This window comes from Gigantopelta aegis, chromosome 6, assembly GCF_016097555.1.
Source record: "Gigantopelta aegis isolate Gae_Host chromosome 6, Gae_host_genome, whole genome shotgun sequence".
NCBI lineage: Eukaryota > Metazoa > Mollusca > Gastropoda > Neomphalida > Peltospiridae > Gigantopelta > Gigantopelta aegis.
In genome coordinates this window covers 40,687,956-40,712,922 of record NC_054704.1, presented here as the reverse complement: position 1 = coordinate 40,712,922, position 24,967 = coordinate 40,687,956, and the positions used below count along the sequence as shown (strand labels likewise).

Below are 24,967 nucleotides of genomic sequence, written 5' to 3'. Positions count from 1 at the left end.
CAGTGCCTCACTACTGGTATATCGTGTGTGTTGTAATGCGAGCCCGAGTACTCCGACTGTAGAGGGGCGGGATGCAGCCCAGTGGTAAAGCAATGCTACTAATGCAACCAGTGCCTCACTACTGGTATATCGTATGTGTTGTAATGCGAGCCCGAGTACTCCGACTGTAGAGGGGCGGGATGCAGCCCAGTGGTAAAGCAATGCTACTAATGCAACCAGTGCCTCACTACTGGTATATCGTGTGTGTTGTAATGCGAGCCCGAGTACTCCGACTGTAGAGGGGCGGGATGCAGCCCAGTGGTAAAGCAATGCTACTAATGCAAAAATGTAGCGAATTTCCTCTCTATGACAGCCAATAGCCGATGATTAATAAATCAATGTCCTTTAGTGGTGTCGTTAAACAAACCAGACTTTTAACTGACTTTAGAGGGCTAGACGGACAATGTCACATTTAGACAGATATTGAGCCCGTATATTTAGCCTTTAGCCCTTAGTCCAAATGTTCGTCTAGCTCTCTACAGTCACAGTATTCGGGCTCCTATAATGCCTGTAGGAGAATGTATATGTAAGATCCGTAACTATCTGGGGAGGAGCGGGATTTAGCTCAGTCGATTGACTGCTCACCTGAGGTGCTTGTGTTGCAGGATCGAACCACCTCGGTGGACCCAATCAACTGATTATTTTTTTCTCTCGTTACAACCAGTGCACCACAAGTGGACAAAGGCCGTGGCATTTGCTTTCCTGTCTGTGGAAAAGTGCATATAAAAGATCCCTTTCTGCATTAGGAGAAATGTAACGGGTTTCCCCTGATGACTACGAGTCAGAATAATCATCTTTTTGACATCCATTAGCCGATGATTTAATTAATCAATGTGCTCCAGTGGTGTCGTTAAACAAAACAAAGAAACAATTTGTCTGGGGAAATGCATATAAAAGATCCTTTACTGCTTATGGAAAGATGTTGCGGTTGCGGTGAATTTTAACATGCTCATATACCACGACGGTTTCGAGCATGTGTGTCCCGAGTCCCGTTTCTGGACAGCCAGGGGCCTAATTCACAAAAGTCTCTTAGGCTCTGCTAGACAACAACGCATCCTCTTTGCAAGTCTTTTAGCATTGCACTGCGAGATCGCAAAGTTGCGATAGTTTAGTAAATTAGGCCCCAGATCCGTAATGGGTTTTCTCTGAAGGCTATGTGTCGGAAAATCAGAAAGATCAAATGTTTGACATCCAATAGCCGCTTACCCCTGTTTGACATCCAATAGCCGCTTACCCCTGTTTGACATCCAATAGCCGCTTACCCCTGTTTGACACCCAACAGCCGATGTGTATGTTTTGTGTTGGTGTGTCGTTAAACATTCATTCATTCATTCATTTCACTAGTCGGAGATTAATTAATATATGTTTTGTAGTGGTACCATTAAAATAAACTTTTTTTAAATATAAAATATATTATAGCATGGATAGGCGACATTGTTGCTATAACATTCATCTTTTTTGTGACGTTAATTACGGAACTAAACGAAAACGTTTCTGGCTCCAGTATTAGGGCGGACTTGGGCACGCCATACGAAACGCAAGACCATCTTCCATGGGTCTGATATCCAAAACACATTTTGGTTCAACGCTGTGTGTCTTTTTTTCTAATTTCCCCACAGATCAAACATAACGGGGAGAATATTATTGATGTTTGCAACAATATCTCTTTTTGATTACTAAATGGCGACTTTCTTGACAGTTTTATGATTGCATCTGGTGTATGTCCGATAATGGATAGTTGCTGAGAAATTAATGAAATATTACCTCAGTGTCAACGATTTGCTTAATTACGTATGCATTGCGATTTAACCCATTCCGAGAGAAACAGCTTTTAAAATGGAAGAAACAGCAGCAGACGTAATGTGTATCTGTAAGTGTAAAAGGAGCGAAATCTAGCTTAGTCGATAGAGCGCACCCTTGAAGTGCTTTTGTCGCAGGATCGAACCTCCTCGGTGGACCCATTCACTGACTGAGCTTTTCATCCGTCCCAATCATTGCGCCACGACTGGCATATCAAAGGGTATAACATGCTGTCCTGTCTGTGGGAAAGTGCAGATAAAAAATATCTTGCTGCTAATGGAAACATTAGCTGGTTTCCTCTGAAGATTACAAGTCAAAATCCAATAGCCGAACATTAATAAATCAATGTGTTCTAATGGTGTCGTTAAACAAAACGAACGTTTAACCTTTTCTTAATGCATGTAAGAATTGTGTTTTTACACGTTTAAGATGGGTTTCTACGACTGCATTATTTCATTTCGTTTCAACTTATTTTCGTGCTTATATCCAAGTAAGGCTCAAGCACGCTGTCCTGGGCACCCCCCCCCCCCCCCCCCCATCTATCTGGGTTGTCTGTACAGAACAGTGGGATAGTTAGTGGTTGGTGATTAGTGAGAAAGAAGACGGTGTAGTGGTCTCATCCATTACCCACTGAGTCATTAAAACTTGCTCTGGCCGGTACCGGGCTTAACCACGACACCACCGAGGCCGTTGACTGCGTTATAAAACGTGGCGAGAGAGAGAGAGAGAGAGAGAGAGAGAGAGAGAGAGAGAGAGAGAGAGAGAGAGAGAGAGAGAGAGAGAGAGAGAGAAATGTCGCAATGTTACTGCCACAAATGTCCTAATGGACCACAAATGTCACGCGATCGATCACACATGTCACAAAGGTCTCAATCACAAATGTCACAACGCTGAACACCACAAATGTCACAACGACAAATGACGCAACTTATCAACCACAAATATTATAATTTACATTGACGTTTTTAAAAAAAAATCTTGTTTTGTCCTTTTGGGATTATACCCTTAGCTCAAATATAGTGTCCCTTGCTCGGCAGGATTACAGGTTCTATTCCCACTGTAGCATCCCCTAAAATGTTTCATTATTAGCAACAACTTAGTGGTCTGAAAACTCGAGATCAAATCAATATTACACTGTGAAAAAGCACTGTTGAATAAAATTACTCTCGTACCATGTTCAGCACCATATAAGTAATGTTAGTGTGAACAATACTGTCATGTTCGGTCGAACTGCTATAAAGGCCACCTTTATTTAACAACCACGCATCAATAACGGATACTTCAAGCGCTACATTACGTATACCAATGCATCTATTTTAATCTGTATATAACGATCACCTGTGTCTAATCCATTTGTTAAAGCAATAACATATGTTTCAATCAATCAAATACTCAATGTCCCACGAACTGTGATGTCATAATAGAGAAGAGTGGGACAATCTATCTTATTGCATTTTTAACAGTTGTGTCATACCAAGATAAATGTTTGCCTCTTTTTTGTAATTAATATGCCGTCTGTTTATTTTGTTAAGAAGAATAAAGTTTGTGAAAGCAAGACGAATTGTTTTAATATAGAGGAATCGATCCATATATTAAGTAATTACGACAACTGTACAGTGATTTAACACTTATCTGGAAAATAAAATACACGTAAACCATATATCTGAATGTAAAACATATCTACCAATGCGATAAATGATTAATGTACTAAACTACGATCCTTGTCGTATTTATATGACTAATAACTTTTCTATTAAAATATCCTAATACAACTGTACACCTAAAAATCGCCCACATAAATATTTAGCAACCACTTACGCAAATGCATATAGAGTAAAATATGGGGGTGAAAAAAAATGACCGTTTAAGACAGGTGGCCACTAATATCGGGTGCCCGTTAGAGCTGGTTAATATCATACATGTATTACATGATTTAGGTGGCCTTTTCTGGCAGGTGACTGTTTAATACAGGTGGGCGTTAGAACCGGTTTAAATATACCATGTTCTGAATACAGGCACAGTCAATATATCATGTCGAGGAGACCTAGGTCCCATGAACAGCAGGAACTCATATATATACAACCATTGCGATTAAGAAAATGCTTACGGAACAAAAATGGTGAGAAATACGGCCACGGCAATTTTACCGTTAATATTTTTTCAACTCTGGATTATAAGTAAATATGAATAAGATTGTGATTAATCCCTCGAATGTACATACTATGAACTGTCAACAGAGTTCATAGACCGCTAGTTATAATAATTAAAAATACATCTTGAGAAACAAACAAAACAAAAACAAACAAACAAACAAACAAACAAACAAAAAGAAATCAAATTTATTCCACGGCAAAACAAAAAGTTACAGGGTGTGTGTGTGTGTGTGTGTGTGTGTGTGTGTGTGTGAATTTGCAACCTCATTGCCTTACACATAAAATGATTCACACTAGACCGTTCTGATATTGTTCTTATTAACTGCATTAAAATAGTATATGAAAATGGTAAAATAAAATCTGTGTGTTTTACAAGACTACTGAAGTACATTAATTACTGATCAATTGCTGTTATATGTCAAACCCGTTGCCGCCATGTTGGCTACTCTTAGCAACAAGGGTTCTTTTATGATAGCACCATTCATACGATAGCACTTAGTACGGTCCTTGGATGCACCAGTTATTGATCACTGATTGAAACACATGACGTAACTAAATGAGTCCAATGAGGAGGATCGATCCGAAGACCCACCGCACCATGAGCGGACGCTCTTTCGCTGATCTAAGGAGCGTCCGCTCGTGGTGCGGTAGGTCGTCGGATCGATCCAGCCAGTGCTCCACAACTGGTGTAACAAAGGCCGTGGCATGTGCTATCCTGTCTATAGGATGGTGCATATAAAAGATTCCTTGCTGCTATTAAGAATGGTCATTAACCATATGTCTAACGTCATATAACCGTAAAATAAAATGTGTTGAGTGCGTCGTTAAATAAAACATAAAACATTTTTCTCTAATGGATTAGACACATATATACTGACACACAATGAAAACACAAAACAGATATTTTTCAATATTTTGTTGTGATTAATGAAACATATATTTATTGGACTTAAAATAACAATTTATGAGAGGAAGCCATTGATTGGTACTTTTGTCTGGGTTTTAATCCTGGTTTTGTTCTTGTTACACATACAATAGCAGAAACACACAAAATGGTGTGAAATGCGTTCACTACATGCTCAATCATGCTGCATACAATGCACGTGAAATGCCAGTATGTGGACACATAAAAGTCACGTAACGGTGTCATATTCCTCATCACATTAAGAATGCTACGACTCAGAGAAGAACAAAGGGAGCGAGCGTTGGGCATGGTTCAAGGGGGGACTTCGCAAAGCCAAGTTGCTAGGACCTTCAGAGTCCATCCATCAACTACTGGACAACTTGTTGAACGTCATCAACAGATCGGGAGTGTCCGTGATCGACCTCGACCTGGTCAACGTCCCGTTACGACCCCACGCCAAGATCGACAGATTCGACGACACCACCTCCGTGACCTGTTCAGAACTGCGACGATGACAGCAAGCAATACGATAGGACGTCATGGAAGGCATATCCATCCGATGACGGCCATCCGTCGAACGGCTGGACTCAGATGCAGACGCCCGTACAACGGTGACATCATGATACTGCGACATCGTGTTGCGCGAGACTACAGATGAGTCCCGTTTCTCTGTCTCCTTTGCCGATCGAAGAGCACGTGTGTACAGGAGACTCCATGAACGGTACGCTGACGGATGTGTGAGGGAACGTGATCGGTTTGGCGGCAGTTGTCTGATAGTATGGGGGGCAATCAACTGTGATTTCAGGAGTGATCTCATCATTGTCCACAATGCCCTTACAGCCCAGCGTTATGTTGACGTTATTCTAAGACCAGTTCTCTAGCCACTTTTGCGCCGTCACCGAAGTCCAGCAGGTCCCCTTCTGTTTCAACAAGACAATGCCCGTCCACATACTGCAAGAATTACCCAGGCATTCCTGCAACAAGCCGGTATCACCGTTATGAACTGGCCCGCCGTTTCACCGGATTTGAACCCAACTGAACACATATGGGCTGAGTTAGGACGTCGTGTACGTCACCGCCAGCCACCACCGGTGAACTTTTCGATTACGAATGCAACTCGATTACTAATAATAATTGGCCATGTTTCCATGTGAATGTATCTCATGAATACCAGTCATTAATGTCATATTACATTATCCATCAATTCATTAATAGTTTGTCGTTATTTGCAATGAAAAGATGTTTTTGCGTTTTCATTGTGCGTCAGTATATGTGTTTCTAACTTACTAGGTCTTCTGTAAACCTCTATATAACAAAGAACTTACAAAAGTCAACTTTATTAGCAGGTGGTCGTTATATACATATTAAAATAAATGCATTGGTATACGTAATGTAGCGCTTGAAGTGCCCGTTATTGATGCGTGGTTCTTAAATAAAGGTGGGCTTTATAGCAGTTCGACCGAACATGACAGTCTTGTTCACAAGTGTACGAAAGTGCTTTTTCACAGTGTAATATTGATTTGATATCGAGTTTTCAGACCACTAAGTTGGTGCTAATAATGAAACATTTTAGGGGATGCTACAGTGGGAATAGACCCTGTAATCCTGCCGAGCAAGGGACACTATATTTGAGCTAAGGGTATAACCCCAAAAGGATAAAACAAGAATTAAAAAACAAACAACGTCAATGTAAATTATAATATTTGTGGTTGATGAGTTGCGTCATTTGTCGTTGTGACATTTGTGGCGTTCAGCGTTGTGACATTTGTGATCGATCGTGTGACATTTGTGGTCGATTAGGACATTTGTGGCAGTAACATTGCGACATTTGTGGTCGTTGTGACATTTGTGGGCACTACAGACATCAATCTGATTAAAATTAGCTCTACTGGTCTACCAGTAGATCTAACAGCATTGCGTGGACTCTCGTGTCCAGGTGACATTTCATCTATATATATATCGACCAATTACACTTTTCCTTTTATAGCGTTATTCGGGAGCATACAAATTCTAAAAATATCGGGCGAGACTATTTATGCAATAGGCAAACTTGTTGGTCTAGTTCAACATTAAAAAAACAAGGGGAAAAGTGCAGTTATAAACTCTGGATTGTATACTAGTATAAACAGATTTTATGGCTATACCATCACGGGTTTTTTTTTCGTCTTGAAACGAATTTTATATAAAATTTTATATTGAAATTAGTTTCTGGCATACTTCGTGATTCACACGAATAATTTCATATACCCACGGCATAATCCCGAATGTTTTCAAATTCTTTTCAAATCACTGGCAGGATTTTGCAAGTAAGGTTTTGATTGGTCGAATGAAAGGTCAACTGGACATGAACTCCAACGGGCTGTTGTTAAATCCACAGGTAATAGTAATTAACCAGTGGAGATAATTTTAATTAGATGTACAGACATGCAACCAAAGACGGTAGTTTTAATAATTAATAGCGAGGGATGTAGTTCATTGAGACATAAGACGCACATCCTGGACTCCAATCTTAATATATATTGCGTATATAAATAAATAATGAAAACAACAACAGTAGTATTTAAAAACCCACCAACCAAGTATGTAAAATATAGGATATATTTACGAACGCAACTTTTGCTATGATTGTAAACTCACGGTGGTTTCTTTAATGTAGGCGTAATTTTATTTGACGGATAGTTTTTCAGTTACATCTCTTTTTTTTAATGAAACTATTTTTACTGCACTTAACATACCGTCATATAAACTGTGTTATGATCAGTGATCTGGCAATTATTTGAACAGGGGGGGGGTTAAGTTAAACACGCATTTCAAAACCAACTTCTTTATGACAGTTTTGTTTTGTTTTGTTTTGTTTTTTGTTTAACGACACCACTGGAGGACATTGATTTATTAATCATCGGCTATTGGATGTCAAACATTTGGTAATTTTGACATCTAGTCTCAGAAAGGAAAGCTGCTACATTTTTCCATTAGTAGCAAGGGATCTTTTATATACACCATCCCACAGACAGGATAGCACATACGACGGCCTTGATATAGCCCGAAAAATAGCACAATGAGGCCATCGACGGAAATCGATCCCAAACCGACCGCGCATCAAGCGAGCACTTTACCACTGGTCTACGTCCCGCCCCTCTTTATGACAGCTTAACAAACATAACTAGTGTCCCATGCTCTTCTTTAAATCAAACGCTATCTTAAAAAGAAGGTTTGGATTTAAAAAACTGTTCCATTTACGAAAAACAATATCAAGTGCATTTATGGTAATACATCTGGTATTTACTGTGTACAAAGCTGAAACGATGATTTCTCGATGGTTAATAACAAAATCTTTTTCATTTCACAGTAAGCAGTTATTCACAACCTCTCCAATATTGAAGAAGTATGTATTCCGAGTCCTCTACCATAGAACAGTTAATAATCGCACGATTACCGTGTACTCCCATCGGCGATACAGTATATTAAAATTTGCCTTTGTCCCTCGGCGGGTATATTGTCGTGTGATTTCGCGTGAGTTCACTGCTACGGTTAATTCATTCTCTGATTGACGACCTCGTGCGAAACTGATTTTTTTAAAATAGGTCGACCCATTGTAAACGAAAAAGCGTTGATCGAACGCGCACGAAAACGTAATATGAACTGTTAAAACAACATTGACTTCACTTAAAAAGGTTAGGTTTCAACAGAAGCAGAACTGCGCGAGTCAACTACTCGCCAACAAGAGTCGGCGGTGAAGTTTAAATCTTGCTTTAGCGTCTACCAGTTGCCACGAAACTCACACATGCGCACTGGGAATGTGAAATAGGTCTATTATGACTGTGAAGAAAAATGCTTTCTGAATAGAGTCAACAAAGAGTACCATGTTCTTCGATTGAAGGGAAGGGAACTATATTAACGTGCCCACATCCTTACGGTTCGGGCACGCCCACCATGGATTCGGGTTCTGGCATAACCAGTCCACAATTCCATGGCGGGAGGCTTCGATTGATTTAAAGTGAGGTGTTGTGTTACTTATGCCAATGGTATAAATGTCAATTGAAATGTTGCACGTAGAAACGTTAGGTATGTCGCTTACTATCTAGTATTGTCGTCCATGAGATTTGTTCTGGTGGTTTGCACCCTTAACAAAGAATCGTCAAATCATCACATGTAAATATTGAATTTTCTTGTTCTAACAACACCTCTGCAACCTCTTATTTTGCTAATATTGGCTTATTTGGCCCAGTGTGGATGCTTTTCTAAGCTAGTCAATTTATATGGATTAACAATAAATCAATCGGAACAAAAATCAAACAATGAGATGAAATATGAAACTTTATAAAAACAGTATAACCATAACACGGTTTAATTTAAAATTCATACGCAAAACCATTAGTATTTTAAAGTTTTAATTCTGGGCCTTATATACCCTAAAAATTCACCACTACTCCTGATATGAATCGTATATCAGCAAAAAAAAAAAACCCAACAAATAAAAGGGATATTTTTTTTTATATATAAAACTAATTATTGATTTATTCTGTAAAATTATTCGTTCATTCATTCAATCATTCATTCATTCTTTTCATGAATTCAGGAAATCAAACATTTATTGTTTGGACCATAAATTCTATAAAAGGAAAGTGGATAAGGAATCGTCAATTTTTTTTATAATTCTTAAATGCTCCCTACGTACACAATAACACGAGACTAAGGGCACAATCGATATGAATTACCGAGACTGATAAAAGACAAATCTACTCTGTTTCTTCTGTTGCTGCCGATTTGGCCTCGACTGCCTGTGATTGGCAATAAAGAGAATTGAAGCCCTTTCATTTCGCAGTTTGCGATCGTTGAAAACAAATTAATCGGAGGATTATATATCTACAGCAGCTGATGGTGTTGGCACTAAAGTGCATTTCCAAGAAAATCTAGTTTATCTATAAGAAAATCGAAAATATTACGTGACAGTCAGTCACGTGTCAATGAGTTCAGTTATATATGTCTGTCTGTCCGTCGTCTGTCTATATATATTTGTTTATTTATTATCCACATAGTTTACAATAAACTGTTACATAAATATCGTATTTTCCCACGCTATCTTTATGACATGGGTCATAATAATACATTAAAAACAGTTATGGAACACTTTTAACGTCACTGTAGTTGCATATATATATATATATATATATATATATATATATATATATAGATAGATAGATAGATAGATAGATAGATAGATAGATAGACACACACACGCGCACACACACACACACACACACACACACATATATATATATATATATAAAATAAAGTACACTTAGAACGAACATTCTTGGGAACACACACGCACACGCACGCACGCACGCACACACGCACACACGCACACACACACACACATCAAACCAAAAACATAAACGTATCACCGAAAGAAAGTTCATCAGTTCCACTACCACAACCAAGGCCCCAATCTACAATCTGGAGAGACACTAGCAGACGACAATATTGAGACTACGGATTGGTCACTTACATCTTCCATCTCCTATGTACCGCCTGAACTTGGTAGACACAGACGACGGTCCATGTCAAACAGAATCACAGTCTCCAGAGTACATACTGCAGTCTTACTCCTTGTACCAAGAAGCAAGGTTAAAGCACCGGCGGAGAAACACTGGTTGACCAAAGAAGACTTGATTTAGACAGTGGTATTTTCCAACAAAACAGGACTCCAAATCTAAAGCATGTAGCTTGGACGATGATGAAGAAGAAGAAGAAGAAGAAGAAGAAGAAGAAGAAGAAGAAGAAGAAGAAGAAGAAAAAGAATATACACACACTTCAGAGGAACGAACCTTGTCTATTGTTTGCCATGATAAACTATAAATGTGCACTGAAATAGCTACCACAAAGGCAGACGGTTGTGGGAGCGGAAAGCGACGATACATTTTCACAACCATAGCAATACATTTTTACGTAACACCCCATCAATGGAGCAGAATAACTAACGATTACATGAGATAAAGATCCTGTTTGGTTTAAACAATATTTATTCCGCAGACATATACAGCGGTTTAGGATTTATTATTATTATTATTGACCATCAGGCTCATGTCTATATTAAGGCCTCCCCCGAAGATCTTTTTTGTTACCTTCCTTATTTTTAAACACAAAAGTAATAAATAAAATAATAAATGATTCAAAAGAGGATTTTCTAATCCTTGTAAAGTATTGATATCGCTTAGCCGCCAAGTTCTCTTATTAATTTTCAAACATTGATGATTTAAACTCCTTTTTTTTTTCCGACGCCATATAACCGTAAATAAAATGTGTTGAGTGCATCGTTAAAGGCATACTGTCACAGATTTAAGGACCTTATTTCTCTAAAAATTTATAATAAATAAAAATTACATTAATTTTTACAGACCAAATCTAGCTATTGCATCACTTTAACTACACCATGATGAAGTGAAATCCATGTTAAACCTCTCAGCAATGTTAGTTTTTGAATTATGGACCATTGCCATAATTCAGTTATTTTTACAAAATATCATTAATAAGTGGAGTATGGTGGTTACATAGATGGTTGAATAAATTACATTTAGGTATAAATCAAATATATATATATTTTTAATTAATACTTTGTTAGGCCATGTAATAGGTCTCTGGTCTGTGACAATATGCCTTTAAATAAAACATTTTCTTCCTTCACTCCTTTGTTTTTGTGCATGCATTTCGTAAGGTCATCACTGAAAAAGGCCGCGGTATGAACAATGTATCATAACACCGAAGCATGGTACTTTCAAGTCAGTGATATACTTAATGAGACGGATCTTCAACTGACAGGCAAATTGCTTGTCTGGAGGCTAAATATAGACCGACGACAGACACAACGTCAACGAGACACTAGACGTCACGTAGACGTCACTTTGACATCGTAATACTCTGGCTTTACTCATTAATACACTGCGTTGAAATCCGACTCTTAATTGCAATTATTTTGTAGAGCAAGAGCGGGTCTAATATTTCAAAGGTGGGTGGGGTCGAGGAATCTAAATAGGGACCTCTTGAACCACTAAAATCTGCCTGGTCAGCAGATGGTCATTTAACTCTGATAGTCCACGTCTTACCTGTGTTTACACAAGATATAAAAATTCGACATTTAAACACAAAATCGAAAATGAATAAGCTATTCATGATGATGTAGTTTTAGAATGAGTGATCGAAACTTAAAGGGATATCATATCAATATGCCCTACGAATATTGTGGTTCCTCCCTTTCATCACATGACAGTTTGCCAAACTGTCATGTGATGAAACGGAGGAACCGTCTTTTGGCGATAGGGAACTATCTCTAGGAGACATGGAACTGTCTCGTGGTGACGAGGAACTATCAGAGAGACCAGTTATAAATTCATAGTATGTTAAAGGTATGATCACAAGGTAGTGGATTTACGAAGTAACTCAATAAAATGTTGCCCGAGAATATATTTATTTAATTAGTTGCAGTAAGTACTTTATTTAACCAGCTACATAGTCATCATATTTCATTTGCTATTTCATTTGCTATCTATATTGTGACACATAAATCAATTATGGCTTCGTAGCTATAAATGATTTTTTTTTCGTTCTGATGCTATCTATATAAAGTGTATGCCAAACGGACAGTGGTGGTAAGCGTTAGCTAAAGCATCGGTGGTGGTGGTGGTGGTGGTGGTGTGTGTGTGTGTGGGGGGGGGGGGGGGTGCAGACTGAATTTTACTTCCATTACTACCAAACAGCTATGTAGGAGTCCAAATGAATCACTACACGTTTCTACATGGACTACAATAATTTTGTAAGGCGTATGATGGAAATACATGGTAATAACTTTTCAGACTAACTCATTTTGCCCGCACGTCTGCAACTTTTTGGCCCGACTTCGAAGATTCAATACAGAACTGGCAGGGAAGGGGGAGGCGTGGGTTGAAATTGACTGCTTATGTGCTAAAGAGCAATTTATACAATATATTGTACAATTCACGCAATTCATGGGATTCGTGTTTTTAGTTTGTCAACAGTGGTGCGACATTGCCATTAAATCTCTTATGTATCTTCCGTTTTTACAATAACTTCGTATATGCTCAGAAAAGTTGACCCAAGACCAGGCCAAATACTTCATCATCGAGCAATAATAAAACTCGATGACGGTCCCAAATGTTCCAAGTTGTCCAATTTTGCATCTAAATGGCCGCCCGGCCACCACGCCAGAGAGCCTGGGAGATTGTTTTGAGACGTGCCGGAGCTGTGTCTTCATTATTTATAAAGCTAATTTACAGAATAAAGGCGCTCGGACGAACAGCGGGAATGACCGAATTTTGTTATAATCCATAAAGGGCGAGTTGATTTTCATATGACGTGAGTTATATATATATATATATATCTGTGCTGCTATGGTCATTAAGAGTAATCGCCCCTTGCTGATATTTCAATTTGTAGCTCTCTTGTAGAGAAGGAAGTAGCATGGCTACGGTACGATTACCCCGTTGATCGAGCTGCGGCTACAAACAGATTATTTAGATTGGGTTATTGCCTTTGAGTAAGCTGAATAGGGTTGGGAGGAAGTGCACACAAATAAAGCTAATATAGACCAATTAATGTTAACTGTTGTATGAGACCTCCAGCTGCTGCGCATGCCGTGAAGGATGAACAAACTATACACTTAAACATATTAAGAGTACTTGTGGGTGTACAAAATATTTTCAACAATAGTTTATTTGAGTTCAGTTTAATATTGCACAAGCGTATCAATAGAAAGAAAGAAAGAAGTGTTTTATTTAACGACGCACTCAACACATTTTATTTACGGTTATATGGCGTCAGACATATGGTTAAGGACCACACACATTTTTTTAGAGGAAACCCGCTGTCGCCACATAGGCTACTCTTTTACGACAGGCAGCAAGGGATCTTTTATTTGCGCTTCCCACAGGCAGGATAGCACAAACCATGGCCTTTGTTGAAACAGTTATGGATCACTGGTGGTTCGTATCAATAGAAGCAGTGTACAAAATAACACAGACGCGGTCATGACCAGTGATGAAACGGAATTTAATACAAAGATAAATCCTGCCCATGGTTCCTTAAAATAAAACGTCGACTTTGGAACTTTAAATAACGGATATCTATATTGTGACACATAAATCAATTATGGCTACGTAGCTATAAATGGAGAAAAAAAATAAAAATACATTGGTTGCTTTTAAAATACATATACACTGGTAACCTTCCTGACAGATCAGTCTTTACGTTTCACAGAATGGATCTAAATCACATTACTGTTCAAGCTCACCTGTCGTGGACACAACCTCCCTGACATTAAATTATGTGCCCGAGGGTGGAATTACCCTATCGCTCATAAGAAGTACACATGGATGATTATTTTGATATCACCATTAAAATAAACATACCTCAAAATGGTTTATTGTAATAATATAAACCAAACACAACTCTGTGACATAGTGTTTCTTTAAATAAATAGAATCCTCCTCCACCAAAACTGCTTAGGCCAACAAGATCACGCTGTCATTGCAAGACAGATTTATTCCGTATGGGCTGACGTCATTGAATGGGTCTACCATGCATACCTAGGGATGGGAGAAAGTTCTGTCCAGGACAGGTACGGACCTGGGCCCCGTTCCACGAAGCGATCTTAGCACTAAGATCACCTTAAGTGCATTAGGTAGTTATGCATTTAAGGTGATCTTAGTGCTAAGATCGCTTCGTGGAACGGGAACCAGAGCAATAAAACTTATTTTCTGTCTTGCTCTCTTCTTACAGGTGATCCAGATGCTCATCCTGGTTGTGCTCCTGTTCATCGTGTGCTGGGGACCCATCTTGATCGACAACCTCCTGGTGTCGGTGGGTCTCATCGAGAAGCTACACATCGGTTACCTCAAACCCATGAGACAGGCCTTCTTCCTAATGTCCTACATGAACAGCTGTGTCAATCCCATCGTGTACGGCTTCATGTCGAAAAACTTCAGGGACAGCTTCAAGGAGGTTATCTTCTCGTGCCTCAGACGCAAGGAACGCCAGAGGACGTTCCAGAAACTGAACCAGAATGCCAGGTGTTCGAGGAAAGCCAGAACTCCCGTCAGCGAGAACAGGCTTACCATTAGTAACACGCAGACGACAAGTCTGACGTCATTGACAGTGCCAGTGCATGGGTATCGAGAACCTCAGTGATGTGTAATTGTCTGTGACCTTGTTATGTATGTATATACTCGTATATAGTTGCTTAGTTCAACACGGTGGTGTTTTGAAAATATGAGTTGTGTACAAATACGTTTCTCGGGTCAAAGTCTGTGCCCAGAACAATTATGCTTGTCGGTGGACTGTTTATACATATGTACGTGCTTATATCCACTTAAGATTCAACCACGCTGTCCTGGACACACACGCTGTCTGTCCGGGAGAGTATGTTAGTGGTTAGTTTGTCAGTGGTTAGTGAGGTTAGTGAGAGAGAAGTCGGTGTAGCGGCCTTACACCTACCCACAGAGTCGCCAAACTCGCTCTGGGTGGGAGCCGGTACCGGGATGCTAACCCAGTACCTACCGACCTTACGTCTGGTGACTTAACCACTACACCACTGAGGTTGATTTGGGAAGACAAGTAATATTGTTTTGGTGTTGGTTATTTTGTTTTGTTTTCATTTGTTTTTGTTTTATGTTGTTTTGTTTGATTTGTTTGGTGTACTTTATTTTTTTTTTTTTTTAAAATACCAGTTAACTATTGGTTGTTCGAAATAACATTCAACTAAATAGTTGCTTCATCTCACTACACAGTTGCCCAGAGAGTTAATCAATCATAGTTCCAAATTGATTTTAATTGTTAGTAACTATAGTAGAATTAAAACGATGTATGCTTTTTAATGATAGATCCTTGGGATGGATTTTGTCCATGATGTAATATTGTACATTTTACTTTTGATACTAGTGTATACAGGATAACAGCTGTTTGGAGTAAATCGGGTTCTGCGTTATTCTTAAGGACCATGGCCCAATTTCACAAAACATCGTAAGCCTAGTTTTGCACGTAAACGTAAATCTACAAGTAAACCACAATTCTTATTATTATAGTACAAGGAATATAGTTTGAAGTACACACATTTCATTTTCTTTTGTCCTTAAAATGCTCCATCTCCCGTAATGATGTAATTTTCTGTGTGAAATAGATGTCAAACACGTATAAACGTATATCCGGTATAACTGCTAGTAGCAGACGTAAATTTACGATGTTTTGTCAAATAGGCCTACACCTTAATATAGAAAAACAAAAATGAGACGTACATATTTCCAATTTTGGAGTAAATTAAATGTATAAAATGTTTTCAAAACGATATACTAGTATGCCATGGGTTTCCTGGCTTCCAATAGCAGAGAGCTTCTGTGTGGTGAGACACTGGGAATATCAGTAAATTGTTGCTTGTTTTCAATTACAGTTAACCATTGGTTGCTGGGAATATTAATCTTTGTTTTGCTGCTGTGCCACGTAGCCACTGTGTGGCGTATTATTCGATAATTGAACATTGGTAGTAAGAGTATTAACAACCGAAACTGATACGTTTTGAACTAGTTTACTTTTGTTTTTATCACACCGAGCAGGGTGTTTTTAAAACGTTAGTTTAAATATAAGGCCGACACTTAAGACTTTAGACTGCAAGAATATACAACATAAATTTATTGTAAGCACATATCTTAGTTAAAAAGAAAGAAAAACAACAGAAGCAGCAGCATTATCAACAATAATAAAACGAGAAAAAAAACGAGAAAAGAAAAAAGAAAGAAAGAATCCAAGAGGTTAAAAAAAGTCTTATAATCTGTGTACATATCATTTCACAATTGCAGTGACTTAAGTATCACTATTTACTTCAGTAAATTGGGAAGAGACATTTGAGTTGTTTTGGAAGGTTGGTTTCATAGAAAATGAACCTTTAAGGCTATCCAGACAACCTCCGATACACTGGTATACATAAAATGTCTATAAAATAAAATTATATTATAAAACAGGCAGGTGACATTGCATCTATATTTCTATTTTGAAATACAACGATGTTATAAGGACAGGTGAAATCGCAGCTATAAGATATCGGGGTTATTCCACCAGGTCGAATTTCAAATGCTATTTTAACCCTTTCAGGATAACGCCGATATTTTAGTCCATTTAACAAGTTATTGTCTATACAAATGTACTCCTACACGTTATCATATGCAGGATAAAACATGCATCGGCCTTTGAGCAATGTTTGCAAAGGGAGCATTTGAAATGAATATCGGGTTAGCAAACTGTCATTAAACTGGACCAGAAATGCTGGCTGTAACATTGTGGTGTAACTTTTGACCTATTACTACAGTTTAAGACCAGTACATGTCGTCCAATTTCTGTATGAATATAAAGATAAGTACACTTTCAGTAGCTGCGAAATCTATTTTAATTACAGCGAAGTTTGAAAACTATAGGAATATTCGCCGATACACCCCGTGAAGTGTGGATATAACTATTACTTAAACTTTCTGTGGTGTGAAATCAATTACAATGAAGTCTGAAAACAATTTGTTTATGTTAACAATATTAATAATAAATAGTCTGTGTAATAAAAATAAAAAAAGATAAAAAAAGTAATAAATACATTTTTGAAGAAATAGTTTGTTTTTCTTCTGTTATTGCATTAAATATAAAATAATTAACAGAAAATGTTACAATAAATATTGTGTTATTTTAAAATGTGCTTTATACTCCAATTGAAAAATCTGTCTGTTGATTCTTTTATTTAATTTAACGTAAAAACAATAATCCCGGGACAGTACGAAACAATGAGGGCAAATAATTAGTCCAGGAGCCAGATCGAGAAGAGTTGCAGATCTGAAATCTACACATATGTTTACATAAGAATCAATGTTCAAACCTTCCTGACTCTCCGACATAGATAAATCGACCTGGCTCCCGTACTAGATGTAGACCCATCTCCAACTAGACACAAAAACACTTTGTTTGGTCCTCGTTGTAGCCGGGCGGGGATGTATCCCCGTGGTAAAGCGCTCGCTCGATGCGCGGTCGGTCTGGGATCGATCCCCGTCGGTGGGCCCATTGGGCTATTTCTCGTTCCAGCCAGTGCACCACGACTGGCATATGAGAGGTCGTGGTATGTGCTACCCTGTCTGTGGGTTGGTGCATATAAAAAATCCCTTGCTGCTAATCAAAAAGAGTAGCCCATGAAGTGGCGACAGCGGGTTTCCTCTATCAATATCTGTGTGGTCCTTAACCATATGTCCGACGCCATATAACCGTAAATAAAATGTGTTGAGTGCAACATTAAATAAAACATTTCCTTCCTTCCTGTCAGAAAGTGCCATTGTTGGATCCTCAAAGAGATGCGGAGAAGGGCTCTTTGACTCTTACGGGATAGACTTCCCCTTTCAGCCACTTTAAAATGCTGGAAATGCCATTTCAGACACTTCGAATGATTGGTCGAAAACGTCAGCGGACAAGACTAAGTTCGCCGGTAAAGCATGATACCGTATTTCAGGAATTTTGCTGCTCATATTGAAAGAAAGAAATGGCTCTCTCAACGGGTATCTTCTGCTATGTGACATCAGGCATGCGGTTATGGACCACACAGATAATGAGAAAGAAAAACCGCTGCCGCTACTCCATAGGCTACTCTTTTCGATTAGCTCTGCTGCTCACATTGAAGTCATTTTCAGCAGCCGAAAATATCATATGCATTATGACTTTATGTTGTGTCGCTGTACTGCTTGGCAGAATTTGAGTAAGGGACGGGTTTTTTTTTAACGTAGCCCGGGCGTGGAATACAGTAAAAGGACGCATACGAGAAAAACAAAGATTATGTGTTTACCAGTAGCGGCGTTTCCAAAAACCACGCTTATGAAAAACAGCCCTAAGGTGATACCGATACAAACAAGTCAGATTACTAATTATGTGTGTATAGTGCAATAAAAAAGTTCAGCAATTTGCTGCTACTGCATTGTCCTTTAACCCCCAAGCTACTACATTCATTGACGTGAAAGATATGCGTTTCATTTTGTATTGAAAATCTTCTATTTACAGTCACAATTTATGCTTCAATTAAATCCAGTGTCTTAATATATAAACACTTGTCTCGATATTGTCAACACCAAAGGACCGTACCTAGTCCAAAATAACAGGGTTGGGAGTATAGAAATAGAATCAGGTCACAATAATATATAGATTTTCAAAAAGACACTTTTAAAAGCGTACTGTCGTGGATTTAAGGACCTTATTTCTCTAAAAATTATAATAAATGAAAATTACATTAATTTTTGGAAACCAAATCTAGCTATTGCATCACCTTAACTGAACCATGATGGAGTGAATTCCATGTCAACTCTCTCCGCGATTTTAATTTTTTAATTATGGACCATTGCCATAATTCAATTATTTGTACAAAATATCCTTAATAAGTGGAATATGGTGGTTAAGTAGATGGTTGAATAAAGTACATTTAGGGACAAATTCAATATATATTTTTTCAGGTAATACTTTGTTAGCCCACTGTATAGGTCAGTGGTCTGTGACAATATGCCTTTAAACTGAGAAAAGTACTTTTTCGTATTTTTTTGAGGTGGTGGTGATAGAAACTGAACCCGACCGCCCCCACTTGGTACGAAACGACCTTCAGTTAATTAAGTAGAGATAAATTCTTCGCGTACACATAACTGTATGAATGACATTTTTAGAGACATGTTATACAAATACTGATTTTGGTGTCGTGTGGAGGGCATTGGCCGGCCATTGTTGATTGACTGACACTTTAGAGCTGCAGCAACTGAATCATACACAGTTCATATATCAATGAAAAGCTCACAGAACCATCATCTGTGCGAGCATGCTTATTATCCAGAACATTCTCCGGGCCGCCGTCCATTTACAAGACGATGCCAGAGATTACAGTCTACAATAGACTGGTGGTCACTCCTGGCCAATGAACTGTCAGAGTTCTGTGGACGCGCTCAGACAGGTCAGAGGTCACGACTTCTTGGTCCTCACTTTACGTTACATGTTGCAGCAGCAAGACAGCTTCGTTAAACAGTTTGACTTATTTTATTTAGAAATATTTTACTGATGTCTTTCAAGAAATATGTAAGTACGTAAGCACTGATGTCTTTCAAGAAATATGTAAGTAAGCAAGTAAGTAAATATATTAAGTAGCCAAAGTAAACAGGCGCAGGAGGGTTCCGGGTTCCTTTTCCATGGCCATTTTGGATTTAATTGATGATGCAGTATCTCAGTTAGCAAGATGTTGTTATAAATGATGTCATGGGCCCTTAAAACTAAACAAATAGTATTTTCGTCGGACAAATATCCCCCCGATCCCCCCTCCCCTAACCCTAACCCTAACCTTAACCCTAACCCTAACTAAAAATAATAAAGGGGGGACCGGGCGGATATTATACCTTTTCGTCTTTTTTCAGCCATACTGATCATTCGACACCATGAGTAACATCGTCCAGGCAATATAACGTGGAACACCTCTCTCCATTATGTACTGCACGACTTAATTTCCACAGTATCAACTTCATTTTTGCTATCTTCATACATTCTGGAAGGGACGATATGTAGCCCAGTGGTAAAGCGCTCGCTTGATGCGCGGTTGGTTTGGGATTCATCCCCGTCAGTAGGCCCAATGGTCTATTTCTCGCTCCAGCCAGTGCACCACGGCTTTTGATGTACCAGTCGTGGTGCTATCCTGTATATGGGATGGTGCATATAAAAGATCCCTTGCTGCTAATCGAAAATAGTAGCCCATGAAGTGGCGACAGCGGGTTTCCTCCCTCAATATCTGTGTGGTCCTTAACCATATATCCGACGCCATATAACCGTAAATAAAATGTGTTGAGTGCGTCGTTAAATAAAACTAACCCTAACTCCAACCCTATCCCTTATGTTAAAGTCACTACTTTTTGACGTCGGCTGTTAGATACAGTCTTGCATGTTAAATCCTAACCCTAACTCTTAACCCTAACCGTAACCGTAACCCTGTTAAAGCCACTACTGTCGGCAGACGTCGGCTGCTTGCTGCAGTATTGCTTGTTAAATGCTCATCCTAACCCTAAACCTAACCTCTCCGTCACCCTCATCCGCACCCTCACCGTAACAATAACACTAACCCTTTCCCTCTTCGGTGTGCCCAATGAGTTATTTTTCGTTCCAACCAGTGCACCACGACTGGTATATCAAAGGCCGTGGTATGTGCTATCCTGTCTGTGGGGTGGTGCGTGTAAACGACCCCTTGTTACTAATGGAAAAATGTAGCGGGTTTCCTCTCTAAGACTTACTGTCGAAATTACTAAATGTTTGATATCCAATAGACGATGATTAATAAATCAATGTGCTCTAGTGCTGTCGTTAAACAAAACAAAACAAACATACGTTTTCTTGATTCTTTTTATTTTTTATAATTATTTCTGGTATATCAAATACCACAGTATGTCTTGCCTCATTTATGAGAAAGTGCATATAAAGTATAAGGCCAGAAGTGTTTTTATGAACATGAAGGCAAAGTAAAGTAAAGTTTGTTTTATTTAATGACGCCACTAGAGCACATTGATTTTTTTTATCTTATCATCGGCTATTGGACGTCAAACATATGGTCATTCTGACACTGGGTTTTTTTAGAGGAAATCCGCTGTCACCACATAGGCTACTCTTTTACGACGGGCAGCAAGGGATCTTTTATTTGCGCTCCCCACAGGGAGGATAGCACAAACCATGGCCTTTGTCGAACCAGTTATGGATCACTGGTCGGTGCAGGTGGTTTACACCTTGTGGAGCACTCACTCATAGTTTGGAGTCGGTATATGGATTAAAAATCCCATGCCTCGACTGGGATCCGAACCCAGTACTTACCAACCTGTAGACCGATGGCCTAACCACGATGCCACCGAGGCCGGTGAGCATGAAGGCAGTATGGAAATCAGCACAATATAGCACACGTACGAAGCTAAGAATCTAGCAGAGCTGTATATTAACCACCCTTCTCTATGGATCAGAGAAAGACATGGCTAGGCTATCTTCCTTCCACACAACCAGTCTCCGGAAAATCCTAAGGATATTCTGGCCCAGAAAAGTACTGGAAGAGACCAATCAGGAAAGCATGCAAACCATCATCACCAGAAGACGGTAGAAGTGGATTGGCCACGTGCTCCGAAAAAAAGACACATCTATTACCAGAACTGCAGTGCGCTGGACCCCTGAAGGGAAAAGAAAGAGAGGACGTCCGAAAACAACATGGCGCCGAACAGTAGAAATAGAGATGAAGGAGACAGGACACAGTTGGGGCACCATCGAGAGATTGGCAAGGGATAGACCGGCGTGGAGGAAGTTCGTCGCTGCCCTTAGGCGTGACAGGATATGATGATGATGATGATGATGATGCATATAAAGTGCATACAAGTGCTGCTAGTGGGAAAATGTACACGTCACTATGTGTGAGAGTTATCAAGTGTTTGACATCCAGTGGCCAATGATTAATAAACCAACGTGAACTAGTCGTATCGTTAAACAAAACAAAAATTAACTTCAAAGGAATATACCCTAGTTTTTAAACACTAAGGCATATTTTTGACTATTATAACCGTTTTTGATAACTGAAATCATACTTTACTTAGATTTGATGGTTTAAATAATAAATTTCCGTACATTGGAAGTATTTTTGGTCTTCCTGGTGTTTTTAATATCACAAAATGCATTTATCATATTTTAAAAAACGCACGTGCGTCTAAGAAATAACACTTATTTTAGAGGATATTTCACCATTTCAAAGTCACAGACTCGTGTTTCACTCAGTTGTAACTTTATCCAAATGTGTTACAGGTTTGTAGATTAACTAAACCTGGTGTTAATTTTCACGGGTTAAAACTAGGGTCTGTCCCTTTACATTAGCCACACATATATTGAGAGAGGAAACCCGCTGTCGCCACTTCATGGGCTACTCTTTTTCGTTTAACAGCAAGGGATCTTTTATATGCACCATCCCGCAGACAGGATAGTACATATCACGGCCTTTGTTACACCAGTTGTGGAGCACTGGCTAGAACGAGAAATAGCCCAATGGGTCCACCGACGGAGATCGATCCTGGACCGACCGCGCATCAAGCGACCGTTTTACCACTGGGCTACATCCCGCCCCTGCCATAATGAAGTGTTCAATGTTAACAGTACATATGTTTGCAAACTACATGTTCACTCATGTTAACTTCACTACAAAGTTGTCAGCCATGAAATAATCACAGTCAAACAGCAGACTACACGTGCGAATATATTTGCGTATTTCAGCTAAATGGGAAGATAATTGTGCGTTGTGGCTAAATAGGGTCTATACTCAAAGCATTGACTGTGGCGTATATAAGGGAAACACTACTATCACATTGAATATGTCTTGTCTATGCTTATCACGATAGTCTCCCTTGTATTATCTTATCTTCCGCCATTTAAACAAAGTTAATTACAAGACTCATGTAGCCACATTAATATATTAATCTTGTGAAATGATTGAAATCAATTCCATTGGTAGACCAGTTGAGATGATTTTAATCATACTGACTTACATGTATATCTTGTAGATTATCTTTTACGATTATTACTTCCGTAATGTAACGTATTTTTACAAAAAACATTTCCTGTTCGTGTTACACCAGCAATAATGTACTGTTCAGTCGGAACACGGCAATGAGTCATTATGTGTGTAACGTACACCTGCGATGATCTATTTCTGTGTTCATTATATCTCATCACTTATGGGCTATTTCTCATTCCAGCCAGTGCACCACGACTAGTATATCAAAGGCCGTGGTATGTGCTATCCTATATGTGGGATGGTGCCTTACTACGGGAAAATGTAGCGGGTTTTCTATCTAAGACTATATGTCAAAATTACCAAATGTTTGACATCCAATAGCCGATGATTAATAAATTAATGTGCTCTAGTGGTATCGTTAAACAAAACAAACTGTTTTATTCTGTCTGTGAGGGATAGCATATAAGATGTATATATATATATATATATATATATATATATATATTATATATTATATTAAAAAGGTGTTTTCGGGATCGTGCCAAAAATATTAAGTAGGACAGATATATAAAATCAAAATCAAGATAAACAAAATGCGACTGGTCTTCAGTGAGAAGCGGGCTGGGACACACGTTGGGACCCAATATATATGTACAGTTGAACCTGTATATAACGGCCACTCAAGGGACTTGGCAAAAGTGTCCAATATGGAAAGGTAGCTGTTATATACAGGTAAAGGAAAACACATTTAAAATAGTCTACTATAAAAATACCTGCCCACTAAACTGGAATGTGTAAAATATCAACAGTCAGACTGAGAGAAAAAATGTTATTCAAAGCATACAATTAATGTGCTCTAGTGGTATCGTTAAACAAAACAAACTGTTTTATTCTGTCTGTGAGGGATAGCATGTAACACCTTTTGTAAAAGTCATGCATCATTGATTGTTTTCCACTGCATTCTGTTACCTATTAAATTAATGCACGACATGCAAAATGGTGCAGATAAGAAATCGTTATATATTAACAAACGGGCCAGGCTGTCGGAACTGCTTGTCTGACTAGCAGCAATCACAAACGTTAGAATCTGTTACCTGTCAGTGTTATATCTCCCTTCCTCATTTTGCTCTCTGTCTGTCTGTCTGTCTCTCATTACTCGATATTCAAATGGTGTATGAATATGGTACCTTGTCTGGACAAAACGAATAACCTTACATTAAAACAAACTAGTACCCGAAAAAAAATTTCAGAACACTGGACAGCTTTTAATATAAAGTTGCCCTATTAAGCATTTTTTGTTTATGATTATGAATGCATACATCAGTTCTGTAGTGTCGCCGTAGCACGTTGATTTACATTTGTGCTGCTGTGATCTGATTAATTTGCAATAGTATATGTATGTATGTACGTATTATATAATTAATATATATTTATATATTTCACATATTTATTATTATTATTATTATTATTATTATTATTAATTTTCTTACGGTAATG

The 24,967-nt window shown here is 38.6% G+C and overlaps 1 protein-coding gene across 1 annotated transcript in view; it reads left to right on the top strand.

Moving 5' to 3' along the window:
* The window catches only part of LOC121374553 (gastrin/cholecystokinin type B receptor-like), a 90,391-nt gene extending 75,000 nt beyond the window's left edge, over positions 1-15,391 (top strand). Inside the window, exon 5 of the mRNA XM_041501659.1 lies at positions 14,692-15,391. Within this exon, the coding sequence (XP_041357593.1) occupies positions 14,692-15,099 (408 nt within the window). The 3' untranslated portion in view covers positions 15,100-15,391. The remainder of the gene's footprint in view (positions 1-14,691) is intronic.
* The last annotated feature ends 9,576 nt before the right edge of the window (positions 15,392-24,967 follow it).